Here is a 20,365-nt window from a genome sequence, read left to right as displayed (position 1 = left end):
CAAGGGAAGAAGGTTGGAGCTTATATTTTGGATGAAAGTAAAAATAAATCTGGCTTTTAAAGCATCATCATAAGGCACAGCTAGCAAGGTGGAGTGCAGTACAGATGGGTTGAGGGATAGGAACTGTGGGATGGGTGTTCGGCTCTAATACTCTGTTTTCCCTCCCATGCATGTGTAAGGACGAGCAGGCTAACTTGGTCCAGGTGAGTCCACAGGATGGGAACACATCTTTACACAGAGAGGGTCAGATTCAAGGGACAAACTAGTGGTGTTAAAATTGGAATTGATGTTTGGAAACAATGGAAAACACAACATTAATTTTCCCAGGCCTGAAGAAGGACCTGCAATGAAAGATTGTCACATTAGTTGGTGTATAGAATGGCTTGTACAGGGAGATTTCAGTTAATGAATTGCCACCTTGGTTAAGTGTTATTTACTGTTAGAGATGTCCCAGTGATAGTTTTGACTGTCTGTCCTGTGCAGAGCCTGAAGGAGCAGCTGCAGGATGCGGAAACCTCGCAGGCCAAGCTGCAGCGGGAGGTACAGGTGCTGCAGGACAAAGTCGGACAGACCAGGAGAGAAAGGTTTGTTTGTTTGTTTGTTTATTTGTTTGTTTATTTAGTCACTTAACAGAAACAGGATCGTACTGCAGTTACCTTTGCAGTGGTTTTATATCGCAGTAGGAGGGAAAAGCAGGTTTTCACATTGTTTGAAGTTTGCTGTTGAAACAACAAGACAATCCTGTAGTCCAGTAGAACACATATTCACAGATTTATGATCTTGTAGTAATAGGATGTTATAGGCTATTTACATGGGACAAGGATGACTCATAAGATGACTTTTAAGGAGCTGTGAAAAATCTTTCTTTCTTGTCTTCTTTCTGCTTAGCGTGAATGAACACCAGGAAATGATTGCTGACATGCAGCGCAAGCATGAGAGGGAGAAGAACATGCTACAGGAAGAGAACAGAAAACTCATCTCAGAGATTGACAAGGTAGGTCCCTCAGTAGTTCACAGAACTTCATCCAATGTTACTGTGTATCACTGGCATGAAGAGCCCAGGACCAAAATAAATTTGGGGGCTGGATTTCTAACATTTGAGTTGAATTCTTCTGTGTAATTGTCTGGAGACAAACTGTATATAAGAACATCTTTTTTTCATTAAAAGTAGCATGATAATCATTAGTTTAAAATGTGGCAAAGAGATGCCTCTGCTTATCCTGGGAAAGAGATGCCACTGCTGACCCTGGGACAGAGATGCCAATGTTGATGCTCCTCCTTTCCCTTGTAGCTGTCATCGGCCAATGAGAAGCTGATCATCACCAGCCGACAGTATGAGGAGGAGCTACGGGAGATGGCAGAGAAGAAGGAGTCTGTGGCACACTGGGAGGCACAGATTGCAGAAATCATACAGTGGTAGGCAGAGCTACAAGCATGCTATACACATACAGCAGTCTGAGAGTAGAAAGTAGAGTTATAGGCGTCCTCTTTTTTGTTGTGTTTTACATTCATGAATAGCATCAGGCTGGTAAATCATTGCCAAAACATTTCACACAATTAAAAACACAACATTTTATCCAAAGGCTAAATTGCAGTGTACAATACAACACATATTAGAAGCACAGTAATATTGGCCTGGAGACTAAATTTAGACTGAAGACTGATGTTGCTTTGCCTGTCCGTTCCACAGGGTTAGTGATGAGAAGGAATCACGTGGCTACCTTCAGTCACTGGCCAGTAAGATGACTGAGGAACTGGAGGGACTCAAGATGTCTGGTGTTGGGGCTCGGGTAAGACTGACTGTATTTCACTGTTTAAAGGTGTTTGATTTTCAGCAATTGCTTGTCTGTAAGATTGAGGTTTGGTTGCTTCCAGGTATGGAAGTATCTGTTTTCTGGACAGAGTCTAGTTAGAGAGATTGACAGGAATAATGACAGGTGATCACAGGGTCAGACACAGGAAATGGCTCTAGCCAGGGGAATTCATGAAATAAGGGATTGCTTGAGGGACCATTCAATCCTTGTAATTCTGACATCTCTGATGTTCTTGTTCACTCCTACAGTCTGAGAAGAACTGGCAGATGAGACGTTCGCAGAAGCTGGACAAACAGGAGCTGCTGGCCCTGCAGTCCAACCTGCGCTCAGAGATCGAGGCCAAACAGGCCATCAGCGAGGAACTGACCAGGGTCAAGGAGTCACACATGGCGGCCGAGAGGTCAGTCTGTAACTAGTGTGTGTGATTGGTTGTGTGTCCTTAGGTATTTGAATGCAGTAGAGTGGCAGAAAGGCAGGGTAGGAATTTGTAACCACAGATTGACAGCAAGAACCACTCATACTGTTGCTGCAAGTCACTTGTTGTATCCACTTTGGGCTTGTCACAACAAGTTCACTTTTTGCACTTTTGGCCTCTATTGTGAAGCCTTGACTATATCATAACCGTCTGTTTTTGCCTTTTTTCTGCCCACAGCAAACTGCGAGAGTCGGAAGCCAAGGTGGAGGAACTGACAGAAGAAGTGGAGATGTTGAGAAGAGAAATCGGCGAGCTCCGTGTCAGCCAGCCCATATCCAGTAAGTGTCACAACAGTGGGCAGATCACAAACTCTTGCTATGTGGTCCGTATTGAAATTCACAAAGTGCCAATTGGCATTGGATGGAGAAAGTATATGGGGGTAAAACACTTTCAATCCATGATGAAGTCATAAATATTAATGGTCAACCTGGAAATGGCAACAATATATAATAACTGTTTCCCACTGTAAATGTATTAACTGTTGTAGTGATTTTATCTTGCAGTATGAGGAAAGTGGAGGTTTTCACGGTGTTTGAAGTTTGTGGTAGAAACGATTCAGTAGTACAGTAGAAGTACAAAACACAAGGTGTTATGATTTCAGAGTAGGTCACCGTAAAATTAAAACCACTGCGAACATTTTGCAATTTACAGTAGGGTAAGTGGACGCTGTCCCATATTTTTGACAATGAGCTTATAAATTAATAAGTATTTTGTTCTTGTACAGGACTTGTTTTAGGATTATTATGTAGTAGTAACTAGTATATTGGAGATGTACTTGTGGAATATTACTTAAGTTTGGATAGAATTCAAGACAAGTGAAATCACTAGCAGGTAAGTAGGAGTACTGCACTGTACAGTTCTAATCTGCACGAGTGTCTGTCCACTGTTGGTCTGTTTGTGTGCTGTTTGTTCCCACACGTGCACTGGCTGTCTCTGCCTGCCCCCCTCCCCCCCACCTAACGCACGCATGACTCACCCATGTGTTGGTTCCACAGACGATCTCCTCGCCACCACATGGCCTCTGCAGGGAGACTCCAGCTGGGCCATTGCCCAAGACGATTCGGGTATTCCCTGGCCCATTAGGGCACAATCCCACGGTACAACTCATGTTCATACTAGACTCTGCAATCAGTGTGGAATAAAAAAAGCCACCATGTCCATTTCTGGCCATATCAGCTCCTCAGACTGTGAATTCTGGGTTTTATTGCCAGCCCTCAATGTAAATGCAACAGGGTCTGCATGCGTGCCTTTCTCAATAAGACATAATAAGCCATTCACCTGCCCACATAGCACGTTATTTGTTATCCAGAATTCATTATTAAGCGTTAGGCCACACCAATTTGATTTCTTGGTTAACGGATTTTTGAAGAAAAATAATGGAGCGGGCGGGCGAAAAGAAAATAAAAATAAAAATAGGCCTAGGCATCCTATTATGGCCCAAAATGGTACGATAGGAGCCATGAAGTCAACACACCAGGCTGGTTCAAAATTTAAACAATGAATTTTGAACTTTTAATGATACCACTGCATTGAAAGATGGAATAACTGTAACAACTAGGAAGAAAATGACTGTTTCCAACTGTTCAGGGCAAAATATGGGCATTTTGCACTTGATTCTGAATTTTTATTTTTATTTGCAAATCAGACAAAATGAAGTGGGCGAATCCGTTAACCAAGAAATTAAATTGGTGTGGCCTTAGTGACAGGTAATTCGAATGTCATGGCCAGTTGTGTTGGTGTTTGCAGACTAGTTTTGAAGACACCCCATAAATACAATGGAAAAATCTGATCAGCTTGTTCCCAAAACCTCTTTAACAACAAGTCCTCTTGAATTTACCATTAACTTATTAAGTCTTGCATTGGTAACCCCCTATATTTACAGATAAGCATTGCCAGAATCTCCCATGCAGACCCTCATACAAATAACGATTCCAAAAATAAAATAAATACAAGCCAGCCTGGCTATAACTGATTTGCTGGCAAATCATTACAAAGAAAAGGTTTTGGTATCTTGACTGCATGTGAAGCTGACTTTGCTAGATACAGACATGGTGGTTTACTCCGGTAAGTCACAAGATAACTTTTGAAGGGAGTTTGTTTTGGTACCATCATCGTAACATTGTTGACCCCCCAATGAGTTTCCATCTCATTCGCAGTGATTCATATACCTGGCAGAGGCTTCCATTTTTTGTTTCCTCCATTTATTTTTGTCACACTTTTGTTTCCTTTGTTTTTTCCATTTCTAGTGCATGGTTGTTTGTCATGTCCCATTGATCCTTTTTGTTTCCCACCATTTCTTGTAGGAAGTACAATGTATCACATGTTTTGTTGTGACGTTGCTGTGTGCATTTTGCTTGTCAGCAAGGTGCATGTGGAGGAATGTGTGCATGTAACATACGATATCTGCACTTTGACATGCAAGTTGTTGCACCTATGTTATTGTCACACAATGTCATGTAAATGTATCCTAATTCCTGAACATGCAGTAAGTTTGGTTCAGAACAGTATGATGAACATCTTTGTTTGTACATGAATATGATGAACTGTTCCATGCATAAATCAAGACTGTGCAGTTCATATGTTAAATAACATTATACATATTTAGAGAGAACAGATTTAGGAAGCGGTGAAGACTGTAAAGGGAAATCCGGATGAAATCAAAGTGGGGATGTTGCTGACAGTAAGAGGTGTAGACAGAAGGGTCATGTAGCAGTGCTATGATAAGTAACTTTGTTTATTTGTTTGTTTGAGCCATTGCTTACGTATTGTCTTGCTTCCAGCGACAGACCGTCCCGACTCTCAGATGTCCTTCTTGACGTACTTCCAGAAGAACAGATATACTGAGAGACCAGAGGAGGTAGGAAGCACTTTTCTGTGGATATGACTGTGCTATTACTGCTGATTGAGAGTACAATATGATGGAATTCGTCCTACCATCAAATGAATGCTTTTTGCTAACAGTTACCGGGGCTCAAGATACTGGGTGCATAATATTTATGCACTTTTGTACACCCAAAATTGGAGCTTTGCAGCTTATTATTGATTGTGTGTAAGGTTACTGGTACATTAGTAGGGCATATTATGTTATTATACAGCATATTGATATGGTGTATTAGAAAAATTTATAACACTTTAAAATCACGTGTTTAAAAGTTTAAGGTTAGCTTTAGAATTTCAGCTCTGAAGAGAGGCAAGGTTTTTGCTGGTGTTTAGTTTATGTAGTGCACCCAAAATGTTTTTTCTCACCTAAATTGTAAGGTTAGCTACACTAGTGCACCTACTGTATTCTCAAAAATGAATTTTTGAGCCCTGGTTACAGTTTCCCTCTTGTGTGTAAACAACTGTTAGTAAGTAGTTAATGGTTGTAATCCCAGCACTGTTTCTTGTATATTTCTCTCCTTGAAAATTTCACAGATGATTTTTTTGGTGCACTAATAACAATGTAAATGACAACCTTTTTTCTTTCTGTGATTGTGTTACATTCTTACAGAGTGATGATGAGGTTTATTTGGTGAGTCCTGAAGGATTTACACGAATGTGTGCCCACTTGGGATGATAGTCGCTTCAGTGCTTACATGTATACTCAACAAAGTCACATTTACTCTCGCTGTGCAGTTCACAATTTACATAGTGTAACCTGTACCTTACTTACAACACACATTCTTGATAGCAATAATTGATTCATTCATGATCCTAGAATTAATGTGGAGCATGGAATGAAGTTGTGCATGATTTTGCACATTCCCTCAGTAGTAGTGGATCTAGCAGTGACAGGTATATTTCTGTTGTACCCTGTACAGAGTGAGAGCGAGGTGGATTCCGTCAGTTTGGGGCGGGAGTCCAAGCCAGAGTCCATCCCACAAACAGACTCCAGCAGTGAGCCTGATGAGGTACAATTAGCACATTTCATTAGCTGTTGTTTTGTGTCAGTAAATGATAAATACCTGTAGGATTGTGTGTTAAGAAAATGGTCAAGTAGCACACTGCCCATAAGAAAATAAGTCCTCCTAATATACACATGTAGATAAGAAGAAGCACTGGGTACCAGTTTAGCTTATCAGGTTCAGGTCCAGTCTGTATGATCTAATTAGCATCATTACTCTTTAGCTTACTGATGTGCCTTACTCTTCACTTTCTACGATTTCTAATCTAATTTCTGGTTCTTGCATGCTGTTCCTGGTCGATACCGGTACATACCGGTACAGCCAAACCGATATCCATAAATATGCATGACATTTTATAATGTTTTGATACAGGACCTTCCACCTGCACCCCCCAGACCAGATGTGATGCCACGGCCCCCATCTATGTCAGGGCCCAGGGTAAGCCACTACAGTAACTGATACATTATCTGACTATAGGTTGTCACTGTTGTCACTGGTGGTGTTTGCTTTCACCATGTAGCAAGGTGGCTTCAGACTTGTTCGGCTAATATACAAATTGTAAATGATATAGTGTGTAAATAACATACTAAGAATACTGAGAGCAGTATGTTGTTACTATTTTGATTTGATTTATACCTGCAGTAGGTATATACATGTATGCTGTGAGGCTATGTCAAATGAAGGTAAACAGATCTGCTTGCAAAAATATTACCTTTGTAGTATAAATCTCACCTGATTGCCTGTAGACCATACTGGTCTGTCAGTTCTAGTATAAATGTAAATCAAATTCTTATGTCTTTAAACTTTAGTTATCAGTTTCCTTGTTGATGACTTAAGAAACAGCCTTTTGCAAATGTGTACATATCTTTCTACTCCTGACATTAAGAAGTCTATTATTGAACGCCATCAGTTGTTAAAAGAAAGTTTTTTCTTTACTTTGTGTTTTTCAGCCCAAGGCCCACCAGTTCATAGTGAAGACACTGACCAACCCAACCAAATGTAACCACTGTACATCGCTCATGGTTGGGCTTGTGAGGCAGGGGGTTGTCTGTGAGAGTACGTATTATTCCCACATTTTAGGTCATTTTGTGTAACACATCAGAAATCAGTGGACAACCATACATACATTTGTACATGACATAGTTTTCACCTTAATTTTTTCTAAAGCATTAATTAGCAACAACTCAAGTAACTATACTTAGGCCTGGGGGAAAACTGTTCCGTTTTCGGTTTCCTGTCTGACGGACTCACAGTGACCTAGCAAAAACACGCTGACCTTAGCCTTTTTAGGGGGGGGGGTCAATCACTGGGAAGGCCATCAGATTCAAGCCCTCTGAAACATCATTATTGAAGCAAAATCTTTATTTGGTAAAGCAGATGTAATATTTGTCCCTTTGTTTACGGAAGGATTATGTTGGATCTCTTCAGCCAAAATCCAAAAATAAAAAAGAGAATTCCTACCAATTTTTTCTGAACTGAAATTGAACATTTTTTTCCTAGGCCTTACCAATATCTCTGATAGAACGTACCTATAATGTCCCTTAGGATGACTTAAAAGTATGTCATAATGATTGTATCTAGTTTTTAAAGGAAATTTTTATGTCACATGAGAATGGACTAATTCTAAAAGTTGTCAAGAGGTATAGACCTGCCCAAATTTTCTATAACTTAAGTGTGTCATGTTTCTTTGCTTCTTAGCTTGTTTTTATTTTTCTGTTTTTCCCTTCTTTTTTCTGCGCCTTTTCCCCTTGAATGGTCTCCCCCAATGTGCTTCTCCTACAGTGAGCATCATGGATTTTATTTACTACTCTTGCCAGTGTCAGTAACATGCTTTTGTTTCTTAGTTCTCCGCCTTTTCTTCATTTCTGTAGGTATAGAGTAGACCTAGCTTGCCCTTGAGTTGCACTGCTTTTCTAACACTCTTATCCAGACGCTTTTGTATTTATCACTATCAACTATGGGCAAGGTAGTGTTTCTCATTAGTTAGAGGTGAAACTTAAAGAAGCACTAAAGTGGGGAGGAGGGTGATATTTTCAGTACTAGATAATCTATCGATGAAAACATAAAATCAACCGACTTTTTGCAGAATTCCTCTTCTGCGATGTGCTTTTTGTATAATGATATCAGTATCACTACCCCCATGCCGACACTACCCATGCACTTCCATATTTAACTTCGCTTCAGCATGAATATTTTCAGCATAAATACTAATGAGCGCGCCAAGGAAGCCAGTTGATATTAAAGAACAAGCCTTGGACGATGTTTTCTCATCTCCCAGTAAATTATTTTTGTAGCCTAACTTTTGTCAGGCACATTGTCTTCGGCTATATGCATTATGCATTCAGGGATTGTTATGAGGGTATTTTGAGAGTATTCAAGAGCACTGAGCTGACTCTATCGTATGCTGTGAAATAGTTTGCTTTTTTTCCCTAAAATTATTATCTATTGGAAAATAACACCCTTCTCCTGACCTTAAGTGCTACTTTATGTTCAAATGTTCACGTTTTCTTGAAGTAAGCAGTATTCTGTACGTAATAGTGTATATGACATACTATTATTAGGATACAAAATGTAGATATTTCTGACAGAAGAAAACATGTCCCTAATGACTATTTTTGCTCCACTTCAGCGTGCGGGTTTGTTTGCCATGTGGCGTGTGCAGACAAAGCACCAGCAGTGTGCCCTGTGCCTGCCGACCAAAGTAAGTACAACCTGCCTACTTGTTAACATTAACAGCGCGGTCGCATCCATTTTAGGCGGTCGTACAATTTTTGATGTCGTAGAATTTTCAACAAGCAGGCTGTGACAGAACCTACTACAGATGTAAGGCATTCTTTTCCATATCAAGACTGCTAAATCTTATATGACATACATGCATGCACAGCTATCCCATAAATGCTGTTTGTGATCTAATTTCTGTTACGTTCATGACTAACTTACAATGAAATAGAACTCCAAGCAAAACACACAGTGAAGAAATGTGCACATGTAATTCCATTGCCTCCATAGGAAAATTAATTTTCTTCTCCACCTACTCTCTTCCAGCAAAGAGACCTTTGGGCATTGATCCACAGAGAGGAATAGGAACAGCTTATGAAGGCTATGTCAAGGTGAAGTGCTGTTCTTTTGACTTTTGCCTAATTCAAAATTAGTTCACTGATTTGTCTGAGGTTTTGCCATGACGAGAGCTTGACAAATGCTTGTTGCATGTTGACAGGTTCCTCGTCCGGGAGGAGTGAAGAAGGGCTGGGTAAGACAGCTGGCTGTGGTGTGTGACTTCAAACTCTTCCTCTATGATGTCCCCGAAGGGAAGAATGCCCAGCCTGGAGTGGTCGTGTCACAAGTGTTGGACATGAGGTAATTTTTATGTAGTTCTTTGTATGGCTGTTGATCTTGGTACATAATATTGTAATGTTTGAAAATTTCCCACTGTATCACCATTGATCAAATTTACACTTAGTTTTTCCTTAGCTTTGTCTTCCTGTCATGGACATACATGGTAGAACAGACCAACATGGAAGTTGTTGTTGACCTTGTATTTTCCAGGGATGATGAGTTTTCTGTCAGCTCTGTCCTGGCATCTGATGTCATCCATGCCAACAGGAAAGACATCCCCTGTATATTCCGGGTGAGTAGTTACTTCAGCATTCATCCCGATTCCCAACACATAAGAAGAAATCAGAGATGTCAAAGCTATCAATAGTATCGAAGAGATTCTGTGAATTTATTGGCACAGCCAAAGAGATGATTTGACATGCTACAACAGGCCTTAGACAGAAACCTTGCTTGCTGAGAGGCCAGAAATGCACAAACCTAACTTGAGGCAAGCCCTAAGCGGGTACTTCCTGTCAATCTGTGGTTATGAAATTGCCCCCTGTCTTCCTGCAACTGCATTCGAATACCTTGACGGACACACATGTACACACCGAAAACAATACATGTACCTCCATACCCAAAGGTAACTACCGACAGGACCAGATGAGTGTTAACCTTTCCCCTGTTTCCCGTGTTCCTCAGGTCACACATTCCCAGCTGGACCCCCCGGGGCTGCAGTGCCAGACCCTGATGCTGGCCGACAGCGAACACGACAAGGTCAAGTGGGTGGGAGCGCTGAACGAGCTCCACAAGATCCTGAAGAAGAACAAGCTTCCTGACCGATCTGTGAGTTTACACACGTCTGAAGTGTGATGTATAGGTGTACTACAGGGCATGGGGTGGGGAGGGGGGACTACAAGTAACCAGCGTTTTGCAGCTATTAATCCTATCATTTAGCTTTGAGAAAATGACAGCAACTACTAGTTTTAATCTAGTAACACTTATTTGCCACGTAGACTCATGTGATTTGGAATAGTCCATTCCCCATAGGAAGGGATGGGAAGTGAAATGTGCTGCATTTGCTAGCAACTGTTGGCTTTCTAATAACCTGGGTCTCTGTTATTTCTGTGTCGTATTGGTGTTGTCTTGATGTGGTTTGGCATGAGCAGTAAGGAAAGAAGAATGGAATACTGTGCTAGTATAGACCGATCCTGACTGTCCATCACAATTAGCAGTTCAGCCAATGAAACAGTAGCTACACGTCTGTCAAATATTTACATTTGTATGTGGCGGGCAGGGATATGGGATCGGTCTATTATCAACATGTGTACTTCCTGTATTTTACATTCAATTGTTGTTATTTTTGAGATGTTGTGGTATTAATAGTTGTGAAAGCTTGGCTACTTGTACAGTCTCTCCCAATACCTACCCTGCAATAGCATACTCATTATAACTCTCACATCACTAACTCTCATAACCCCCATCCTCACCCTTCCTAACCACCCTTCCAAAACAGAAACCAGTGAGCTTACGTTGTCTTTTTATTGCATGTCACCCTCGTGAAGGTGGTTTCATCAAACGAGCAGCCACTGGGAACTGTGGTGAGAGAACTTACTTTGTCACATGAACGAGGAACAAATCAGATCAAACTACACGTGTGGATGTACTTGTGATATTTCTATTTTAAGAATCTACAGTCATGTTCATGGTGTGTGATAATTGGTGTTTAACTTCAAACCATGTTGTCTGTAACAACTGTCAGCAGAAGAATAGCTCCAGTTTTGCATTCATTCTAAAATGACATCATTGTCTGAACGTAACAGAGATTGCATTTGAAGCCACATTCTCCCATTTTTATGTCATGCAACAACATACATATTGTACTATCCTCAGCAGTCATATTAAAGAATTTGAGCATGTTTACAAACCCATGGTTAACTACAGTAATTTATTTGATGCTGTTCATTTTACTCTACATAAATCGCAGGCTCCAATCCAGTATCTTATCCAATATCATACACTGTAGTTGGTACGGCTTGAAGTCAGTCCAGACTTTTTTGTTGATTGTGTTGTTGTTGCTCTCTGTCCTACAGATCTACCATGCGAAGGAAGTGTACGACAGTACCCTGCCTATCATCAGAACTGCGATGAGTGCAGAGATCTTAGGTAGGGAGTCTTCCTGAAAAATCATGCATGAACTTCTTGTGCAGTAGAGTTGTTCTTAAGACTTGTTGTGTATGAGCACATGCATAAAGCCACAATCATTCATGTACCTCTATGAAACAGCATGTATATAGAAGTGTATTACACAGTAGCAGTGTATGGAATACATGTACAATGTATTACCAAACAAGAATGTATTTTTTGGTCTATTGTTTGTGAATTCTCTATTTTTCTATCCCTCCACAGATCCAGAGAGAATAGCACTAGGAACAGAAGAAGGACTGTTTGTTGTTGAACTGACCAAAGATAGTAAGTCAGCACATTGTCCTAGATAGCATATTATATTTCCTTTGACAGAGTTGCTGCTTTACATATTGATCTATTGAATTTCAGCTTTAGACTTTGGGGATACCTACAGTAAGTTAAAGAAAAATGTCACCAAAAATATCTCCCAACACCACCATTGTCAGTTTGCATAAAAAGTGTGTAATAACATTCACACATTTTTCATATAGAGCTTTGTGCATTTTTTATACAACTTGTACCTGATTCATAAAAGGAACCCATGGACTTGTGTGTTCTGTTCTGTTCTGTTGAAATTAATATTCTAAATGTATGTTCCCTTGCCCTTGCCCCTCAGGTATTGTGAAAGTTGGGGAGGGAAAGAAAGTATTCCAGATAGAGGCAGTGGCTGAGGAACAAGTGGTGGTCGTCATATCAGGAAAGGGTCGCCACGTCCGCCTGCACCCCTGGGTGTCGCTGGACGGGTCCGAAGTGGAGTCCATCAAGATCCCCGAGACCAAGGGCTGTACTATGTTTGCAATGGGTGCCATACGCCAGGGGTCCACCACGTGTCTGTGCACGGCGGTCAAGCGGCACGTGTTTGTGTATGAACTAAACAGGACTAAGACCAGGCACAAGAAGATCAAGGACTTGACCATGCCCAACAATGTGCAGTGGATGGCTGTGACCAATGGCAGACTGTGTGCCGGGTGGCAGTCAGGGTTCGCTCTCTACAGTATTCAGGGGGAAGGAAGCCCACAATGTAAGTACACTGGATGGAACATGTCTAGCTCACAACAGAAGAATACTAGTAGTCTATATGGGGTGTGGTCATTCTTGGGCATTCTTGGATTAGACCCGCATGTGTCCTACAAAATTCAGCTGTCTAGTTACAGAAAAGGTTGTGTTACTTTGGAGCCTTATCAGTAGTTGGTTTTGTCACAGCCTGCTTGAAAATTCTACAGCATATTTTTCAAAAATTTCACATCAAAATCGTACAGTGAATGTACAATTACACAGTGTCTCTAAGCTGAAAACAACATAACTGCTCAGTGCTTAGAATTGTTAGTTTTCAAGTTCTGCATCCTTTTGAAGTGAGACACTTTTACCGAAGTTGAGGACCATGTGTCTTCACTCATCTGTCACTCTTTGTCTCTTGCCCACATCTGTCTGCCTGCTCCTGTCTGTACACCTCTCTCTCCCACCCAGTGTGCACAGGTAACAACCGTGCATCTTCTTAACTAGTGCCTAGAATGAATATTGTGTCTCTGTATACATCCAAAATTTGTGTATTGTCAGTGTTAGGACTTAGATCTGTTTGATGCATTGTGATTTTCGTCACAGATTAACTCTGTCTACATGGAGCTACAAATGTATGAGTATCTTTTTTGGGAATCTCCCTGTCCCTGAATATTTGTCATTTAAAAATCTCCCTGTCCCTGACTATTTGTCATTTAAAATTTTTTAAAGAATTGCAGGCTAATTTCATGAAATTGTTGCAGGATGTATAGATATGCTTAGAATTAACATGTATAGAAACATTACATACTTGTTGTTCCATGTTCTTGCTTCTTCAATAGCTGAAGTATCAGAGTTGACAGCGTTGTATGATTATGAATGTGTTTGTTGCAGTGCTAATCAACGGTGAAGACACCACCCTGTCGTTCCTGACCCATAACCCCATGGATGCCATGTACGCAGTAGAGATCACCACCAGGGAATACCTGCTCTGCTTCAACAGTCAGTACTGCAAGGCTTCTATGTCACTCTTCTTTATAGGACTAAAGTAGAGTGGAACCCACTGCCACCAAGTGCTGTAGAGGCATCATCACTAGACAGCTGTTAACAAAACTTTTAGTTAGATGTGCAAAGTTTAAGGTTAAGTATGAAGCTTGTGTTTTATGCAGAAGCTGGTTATACTGGCTATATACATTTTTGTAGATAGACAGACTGAAAACACTTTGGAAAAGGAACAGGATTTTACCAATTTAAGAGAGCTTACCAATACACGTGTGTGATGAAGCTAGATACAGACTCCAACGTTGAAGTCAGTGGCTTCAGGCTTGTTCAATAATATATGAATGCATATTGTGTGGCATGATAAGATAAATATTCTTTTTTTTGCTTGCAAATATTAAGATTGTGTTTTTTGTTGGCAGCCTGCGGTGTGTATGTGGATGCTAGTGGCAGGAGGTCCAGACAACAGGAACTCATGTGGCCTGCACCACCCGTACATCTCTGTAAGTACATATTTTTTGGCAATGCCTCAGAGGCCAGCCTGTTAGTATATTGTGTCTTCAGACTACAGGAATTAAAAAAATTGGACAGTAATGCAGATTCCATACTTGAATCATTGACAACAGTTTGTAGTGAAGACGTTTTGCAAACCCGAAAGTGACTTCCTTAATTTCCAGATAGCACCACAAGGAAGTTTTCAAAATAAGTCAGGGTCTAATTGTCTATGGGAATTTTCTTGATTTAAGGTTAAACTCTTCACGTTTCAACTTTGTCGTTCCCATGCCCCCCCCCCCCAGGTTACAATGCCCCATATCTACTGAGCTTCAGTGAGAACCAGGTGGACGTGTTTGATGTGAACAAAGTAGAGTGGGTACAGACTATGCCACTCAAAAAGGTAAGAAATTTCTGTGCAAAAATTCAACTGATTTTTGTATTCATTATTAAAGATTGATGGGAAAATAGCACCCTCCTCCACACTTAGTGGTAGCTATGCCCTTGACTTCGGACATCCCATACCTGACCGTTAATGTCATGGTGTTTTGCTCCAGACAAAGCCGCTGAACCAAGACGGCAGCATAGCCCTGTACCTGGGTGGAGACCCCCCACGGCTCATCTATCTCAGGGATGGCAGACAAGGTCAGCAACAATCCACCACCTCTGGCAATACATAGAATTGCAAAATGGAAGCATAGAAATGCAAACATTTCATGGCCATGCAGCCACTCTCTCATTGGTCAAACTGCTAATTGCCATTCTCTCATTGGTTACACTGCAGAGAGTCAGGATCAGTCTTTGGGAAACTATCAATCAATCACAAAAACTCTAAACCCTTGTACTTCCTGGATGTTTGAAGTCTCTGATGTTTGTCCTGCATGTTTAACACCTCCCCTGCCCCCCTCCCCACCCAGAGCGTGACGCTGTCGTGATCCAGGACGTGGCGGAGCAGGGGAAGGGCAAACAGATGATCCGGTCTCGCCGCTCCAACCGACGCTTCTCCTTCAGAAACAAGGAAGACGACAGGGGAACTGCAGGCAGGAAGTGAGTTTTAACTCCTTGTGTTTTTTTTTTTAGAGTGCCACTCTTTCTGATACTTTTCATACCCAAGATATTAGAAATACTGACAGGCCTTGGAAGTATGCTTAGTCTAGGCAGTACAACTGTGGATCCCTTTGGACAGCACAAAAGACTGAATAGCACAACACTAGACCCCTTTGGACAGCACAAAAGTTTCTGGATGGCACAACTTTTGATACCTTTTTGGACAGCACAACATAAGATCCATTTTGGATAATACAAACTGGACTGTTTTGAGTTCAGAAATGAAAATGGGCATGTGACCCATAGAAACAGCATCATAATAATTATAAAGTAGATTGAATATTGTATATGATACTACATGTATAATAGCCGGAAGTGGGTGGTGCAAAATCTGTATTGAACGGCCCTTATGAATGCCATTAAAGGATGTCCATACCAGGCGTTGTGTGTGTCCACAAAATTGTGCAATGAAATGTAAAGATAAGACGGGGTAAACGTTTTGTTCGTAGAACTTCCGGTAGGCGTGTTTACCTCAATGTGCTTTGTAGATGTGCAGTGTCTGTTACAAATTGTCAGTAAGTCAGAATGACAGGATAGTCTCATGTTTTCTTCAGTAGCATGATAGAAGTTGCTTTCTTCTTGCCTGTATCACAATGATGTTCCACCCATGTATGTAGGCAGGGCACATTTCTGTAGGTTTCATCCGACCTATTTGTGCTTTTTCTTTTCTTTCTCCATCCCATCCACATGTCTCTGTCTAACCCTGGTTATTTTCTGTCCCCCTCCCGGTCTGTTTCCTCCTCTCACTCTTCCCCACGTCACATGCACACAGTTTCCGATTCCCGCGCCTGGGCCGCAGGCGCCGCACGTGGAAGCTCCCCCAGAGTTCGGACGAAAGCGAACGAGCGTATTTCAGTGAGCCCGATCAGAGTGAGCTAGCACACGACAATGAGGGTGGGATCAGGGCGGGACAGTGGACCCCCTGCATCTTACCCTCGGTGACAGAGTCCACGCTGTCTCTGGATGAAGAAGGGTACCTACATGTCCATGTAGACAGTCTGTGTGTTTGTGTGCACTGGGGGCATGTACAAAGTACCCTGTGGTGTCACTACTGTGCAGGTCGTGTCGTGTGCTTAAAGTTTGCACCTGTGTGCCACCAATGATGTGACTGTGAATGGGGAGCACCTTTCTCATACATGTCTGTACCGGACTGCAGAAGGCCCTACTTAATGTTAACTGTCTTAGGGAAAAAAAAAGATGCCTGGGGTTTAGGGACATGTACATTGTTTTTCTCCCGCTGCCCTGAATTGTGACATTTTCTATTGAGAAGCACCTTGTGCACTTCTTACACACCTTTGCATACTCACCTCCTTCTTCCTTCTGTCTTGAATTTTTTCCAAACCTTGGCATCTTGCACTTAGTGCTAAGTTTGCACACCTTTGTGTTGGATTATTACTTAGAGGGGATTTAGTAAGGAATGTATGTTCATATATCTGCATGTGTGGAGCTCTTCTCTTAGCTTGATTTCCTGTCTATAAACTATTGCTTTCACCTGTTCTATAGAGGTGCTCTATGGTATATTGTGGCATGTGTGCTTTTGTTTCATGGAAAGCCGACTTGAAAGATGCGTCAATGAGCTTTAGACATCCAAGTAGAATATTATTTAATACAAAATAAATCAAGCCATCCCCTGGACACTACTGTAATTGATATATTAGAATTACTAGTGATCTTTATAACATCATTGGTTTAGCTGTTAAAGTTTTCAGCATGTTATACAACTTGCTCAAAGACCAGTACATTTCTTACTATTTCTTCTTTTTTTCTTCTCTCTGTTCATACATGCCTTGCCTTTATTTTTGAGCAACCTCACATTTGTTGTCTTTACTAATAGTGATGTCAAATACATTCAGTTTGCTATGGTTTGTTTTTGTGGTAGTTATTTTACTACTGATCCACCAGTCCACAGATCTCAACTCAATCTTGTAGACCTTCTTCCCTGTTTGCCTCCAGGATCCCGTCCGACCCTGAGCGCCGCTCGAAGTTGATTTCCGCGCCCATGAACTTCAACCACGTGTCTCACATGGGGCCTGGGGATGGCATACAGATCCTCAGGGACCTGCCTGTGGTGAGTACTGGGGCAACTATACAAACACATTCAACCTGACATGGTCTTCAGTAACATTTATATACCTAGTCTGTTCTTTATGTGCATACAAACTTCCAGATTTAGATATTAACGCTAAGTTTTTTTAAGCAATATTTCTGTTGGTAAAGCCATAGTTTGCTTTATAAAATTGAGCAAATTTATGTACATGTACAAATTAAGATATTCTGTAAGATATTCTGCTTGTGACGTTACTTGTAATGTTAAACTTTGTAATGTGTACATTGACTCATGAATTATGTAACCAGGACGTAATTCGGGCAATTTTTGCCCGCGAGCTCCTTTGGACTTTTAATAAACTTGTACCTAGCTGTAAATGTATATACATTGAACCCAAATGAAGGTTACTGTTATTGTTAACTGCTCTTAATTTACATCAGCAACATGTACCGGTATACAGTCTCTGATTACCAAGTCTACATGATTTTTGTATCATATACCAGACTTAGTTGTAGTTAGATACCTATCATGATTTTATTTTTATACTTTTCTGCACTTTCATGGTTTATGTTACGAGTGATTTGGAGTGTGTGTTGCCTCAACTGTACACATTTGTTACCTGTTAGACTGGTGGTTGCTGTCTTTTCTTTTCTGTTTGTTTGGCCATTCTGTTCCTATAATTGGTATTTGTGGGACATTGTCCCTTTTGTCATTTTGTCACTTCTGTCCTTTTTCCACAACTGCATGTAGAACATAGTTCAGAATTCAATGCCTATTTCCTACGATGGAATGAGATATGGTGATCTATATAATATTCCATGTGAACTTGTCAGCCTTAATTCAGGGGCAAAGGCCAGTACTCAGTTTTAACAGGTTGAATGTTAGTATAAACATTCCTTTGATAACATGGGGTCAGGTACAAAATGTATACAGATGTTCATGTTACTTGTTTTTTACCATCTCAATAACATGTGTGCCTGTCATCCTGTACAACTTAACAAAGGCAAAACGCTTGGCTTTATGCTTGTATGGACTGAGTGATGGCGCGGTCACATTTGTCGTACAATTTTCACGTTGTAGCTTTTACAAGCAAGCTGTGACAGAAGCAGCTGCTGACAAGGATCTAAAGACTGCCAGCTTTTTTGAAAACAGCACAGCTGAAATTTTACAACACGTCCACGGCTGTCCAATGAATGCCTTCAACTTGACAATGTGACCTTACAATGATTGTATGACAAATGTGACCGGGCCTAAGCCACTGCTGTAGTTTGTTTGCAGCACTGCTAACAGCACTGCTGAGTGATATTGCACCTCCGTCTAACCCTGGTGTGTTGTCTCTTTCTCTACTACTTCTGCTGCTCTGTGTACTATCCAAGTCCTCCAAACACGAGCTCATCTCTGCCCCCACCAACTTCAACCACGTCTTCCACGTCGGTCCGGGGGAAGGGCTGGACGACCTGACCGATTTCCCAGTGGTAGGACAACGCCACACTCTCACACCCTCTCACAACCCCCTCACCTGTAGTGCAAACGTTTCCCACGTTTTGTACTGACTTGTGTGCTGTCTGATGTTCAACTGGGTTTAGCTACCGGTTTAGCAAAAGAACCTCCACACATCTGCAGATGGATGTACTGTGAATGTGTTTACGTCGGCTGTGGTACATGTATGAGAAAAAAGGATTTTTTCGCAGTTCTCTAAGATTTCAGCTGAAACAATTCTGTAGTACAGAAATACAAAACACCGCAAAAAAACTGAAAGTAAAACTACCTAAGATTTCAGCATTTGCAGTACATAATCATGTATTTTCTCAGTCCAAGGTTACAGATTGTCATGATGTGTTTGTACAAAACCCAGCTGACACATGTACACGTACTGTGGGAAATCTTGTCTATGCTTGAGTTAGTTTTGATTTGTCCATTCTTCTTGCCTCTAGAGAGGGAAGAGAAGCTTTAAAAAGTCTACTGGTCCAGGCAAGGGCTCCCCGCTACTTTCCCATCACGTGAGATGAACATGCTTCCCTACATTTTGCTGGCTGGTTGAGTGGTGAAGCTACACTTGTGCAGAATGTAGCATGGGTTCAAGCACTGAAGTCCTCTGGTGCTATAAGGCTTTGCTAAGCTTCCATTTCCTAATCCTCCTTTTTTACATGCAACAAAAAGTTTACAGATTACAAAATTGATATGTACATTCAATGCCTTTTCAAACATAAAACTTTGGTTAAATGTTATGCATGTTTATCAGTTTCCTGGATGATTTGGCCTAATCAGTTCTTTACAAGAATTTTTTTGTGATAACCAGAACACAGTTGGAACATTTTTTTTTTAAATCAAACAGCAATTAAATGATATTAAATTCCAAAGTCACATCAATACATTTGTATGTTAGTTCACTTAAAATTTAAATCATTTTAGATGTAGAGACATGTTTACCAGAAATTTAAGAACAGAATTCAATCATAATTTCGAAACCATAGTCTATCACAAGAGAATAAATCAAGGTCAATGTCGCAAGATCTTGTTAATTCTAGTAGTAAAGTAACAAAATTGAAATGATAAAGTAACAAAATTAAAAATGATACAAATTCTTGAGAACAGCCAGCCAGCCTGGATGTACATTGTAAACCATCCCATATCCTTACTTGTCCTAATGTCTGCGTCAATCAGAGCTGTGAATGTTGATGTTTTTCCAGACCGTGCAGCCCCGTCTGCCTGAGGGAGAGAGTCGTTCAGGGATGGACCGTGTGAAGAGCCTGTTCCACCCCGCCCCTGCCGGCCCCCCTCCCCCGGCCCCCGCCGTGCCACAGCGCTCCCACACCATGCCGTACCGCCCCGGCGTGGCCACGGGATTCACCCACGAACACAACGGGAACGTCCTGAGCAGGAGGACTCCCCGGGCGGCTACAGCGGCCACAGTCAGCGTGCCATGCAGTCTCCCGACGGCTCGGTGTCTTCCATGGAGTCAGAGAGACAGAGGACCAGCATACAGTACCTACAGGAGTACGAGCGGGAGGATTCCGACTCTCCCAGACACTCCATAGGCACAGGTACA

General features: G+C 41.4%; 1 protein-coding gene across 9 annotated transcripts in view; it reads left to right on the top strand.

The window, feature by feature from the left end:
- The window catches only part of LOC109474813 (serine/threonine-protein kinase MRCK alpha-like), a 43,323-nt gene that overhangs the window by 20,750 nt on the left and 2,208 nt on the right, over positions 1 to 20,365 (top strand). The window contains exons 20-48 of one of the 9 annotated variants that reach the window (XM_019775200.1): positions 484 to 584; positions 889 to 994; positions 1,292 to 1,416; positions 1,691 to 1,790; positions 2,063 to 2,214; positions 2,467 to 2,567; positions 3,285 to 3,386; positions 5,070 to 5,146; positions 5,780 to 5,800; positions 6,090 to 6,179; positions 6,546 to 6,611; positions 7,124 to 7,229; positions 8,803 to 8,874; positions 9,219 to 9,283; positions 9,391 to 9,530; positions 9,720 to 9,801; positions 10,191 to 10,334; positions 11,054 to 11,089; positions 11,582 to 11,654; positions 11,898 to 11,960; positions 12,292 to 12,696; positions 13,566 to 13,673; positions 14,093 to 14,173; positions 14,468 to 14,565; positions 14,720 to 14,807; positions 15,080 to 15,209; positions 17,223 to 17,337; positions 19,251 to 19,316; positions 20,007 to 20,360. In XM_019775200.1, coding sequence (XP_019630759.1) covers positions 484 to 584; positions 889 to 994; positions 1,292 to 1,416; positions 1,691 to 1,790; positions 2,063 to 2,214; positions 2,467 to 2,567; positions 3,285 to 3,386; positions 5,070 to 5,146; positions 5,780 to 5,800; positions 6,090 to 6,179; positions 6,546 to 6,611; positions 7,124 to 7,229; positions 8,803 to 8,874; positions 9,219 to 9,283; positions 9,391 to 9,530; positions 9,720 to 9,801; positions 10,191 to 10,334; positions 11,054 to 11,089; positions 11,582 to 11,654; positions 11,898 to 11,960; positions 12,292 to 12,696; positions 13,566 to 13,673; positions 14,093 to 14,173; positions 14,468 to 14,565; positions 14,720 to 14,807; positions 15,080 to 15,209; positions 17,223 to 17,337; positions 19,251 to 19,316; positions 20,007 to 20,354 — 3,261 coding nt within the window. In that variant the 3' untranslated portion in view covers positions 20,355 to 20,360. Of the gene's footprint in view, positions 1 to 483; positions 585 to 888; positions 995 to 1,291; positions 1,417 to 1,690; positions 1,791 to 2,062; positions 2,215 to 2,466; positions 2,568 to 3,284; positions 3,387 to 5,069; positions 5,147 to 5,779; positions 5,801 to 6,089; positions 6,180 to 6,545; positions 6,612 to 7,123; positions 7,230 to 8,802; positions 8,875 to 9,218; positions 9,284 to 9,390; positions 9,531 to 9,719; positions 9,802 to 10,190; positions 10,335 to 11,053; positions 11,090 to 11,581; positions 11,655 to 11,897; positions 11,961 to 12,291; positions 12,697 to 13,565; positions 13,674 to 14,092; positions 14,174 to 14,467; positions 14,566 to 14,719; positions 14,808 to 15,079; positions 15,210 to 17,198; positions 17,338 to 19,250; positions 19,317 to 20,006; positions 20,361 to 20,365 lie in introns of all 9 variants that reach the window. The other 8 variants (XM_019775198.1, XM_019775202.1, XM_019775201.1 and 5 more) reach the window with 8 other exon arrangements.

The sequence above is a fragment of the Branchiostoma belcheri genome, unplaced genomic scaffold (genome assembly GCF_001625305.1).
Source record: "Branchiostoma belcheri isolate BF01 breed outbred unplaced genomic scaffold, Haploidv18h27 scaffold32, whole genome shotgun sequence".
Taxonomy (NCBI): Eukaryota; Metazoa; Chordata; class Leptocardii; order Amphioxiformes; family Branchiostomatidae; genus Branchiostoma; species Branchiostoma belcheri.
The sequence above is the reverse complement of the archived record's forward strand: the minus strand, read 5'-3'. Positions and strand labels throughout refer to the sequence as shown.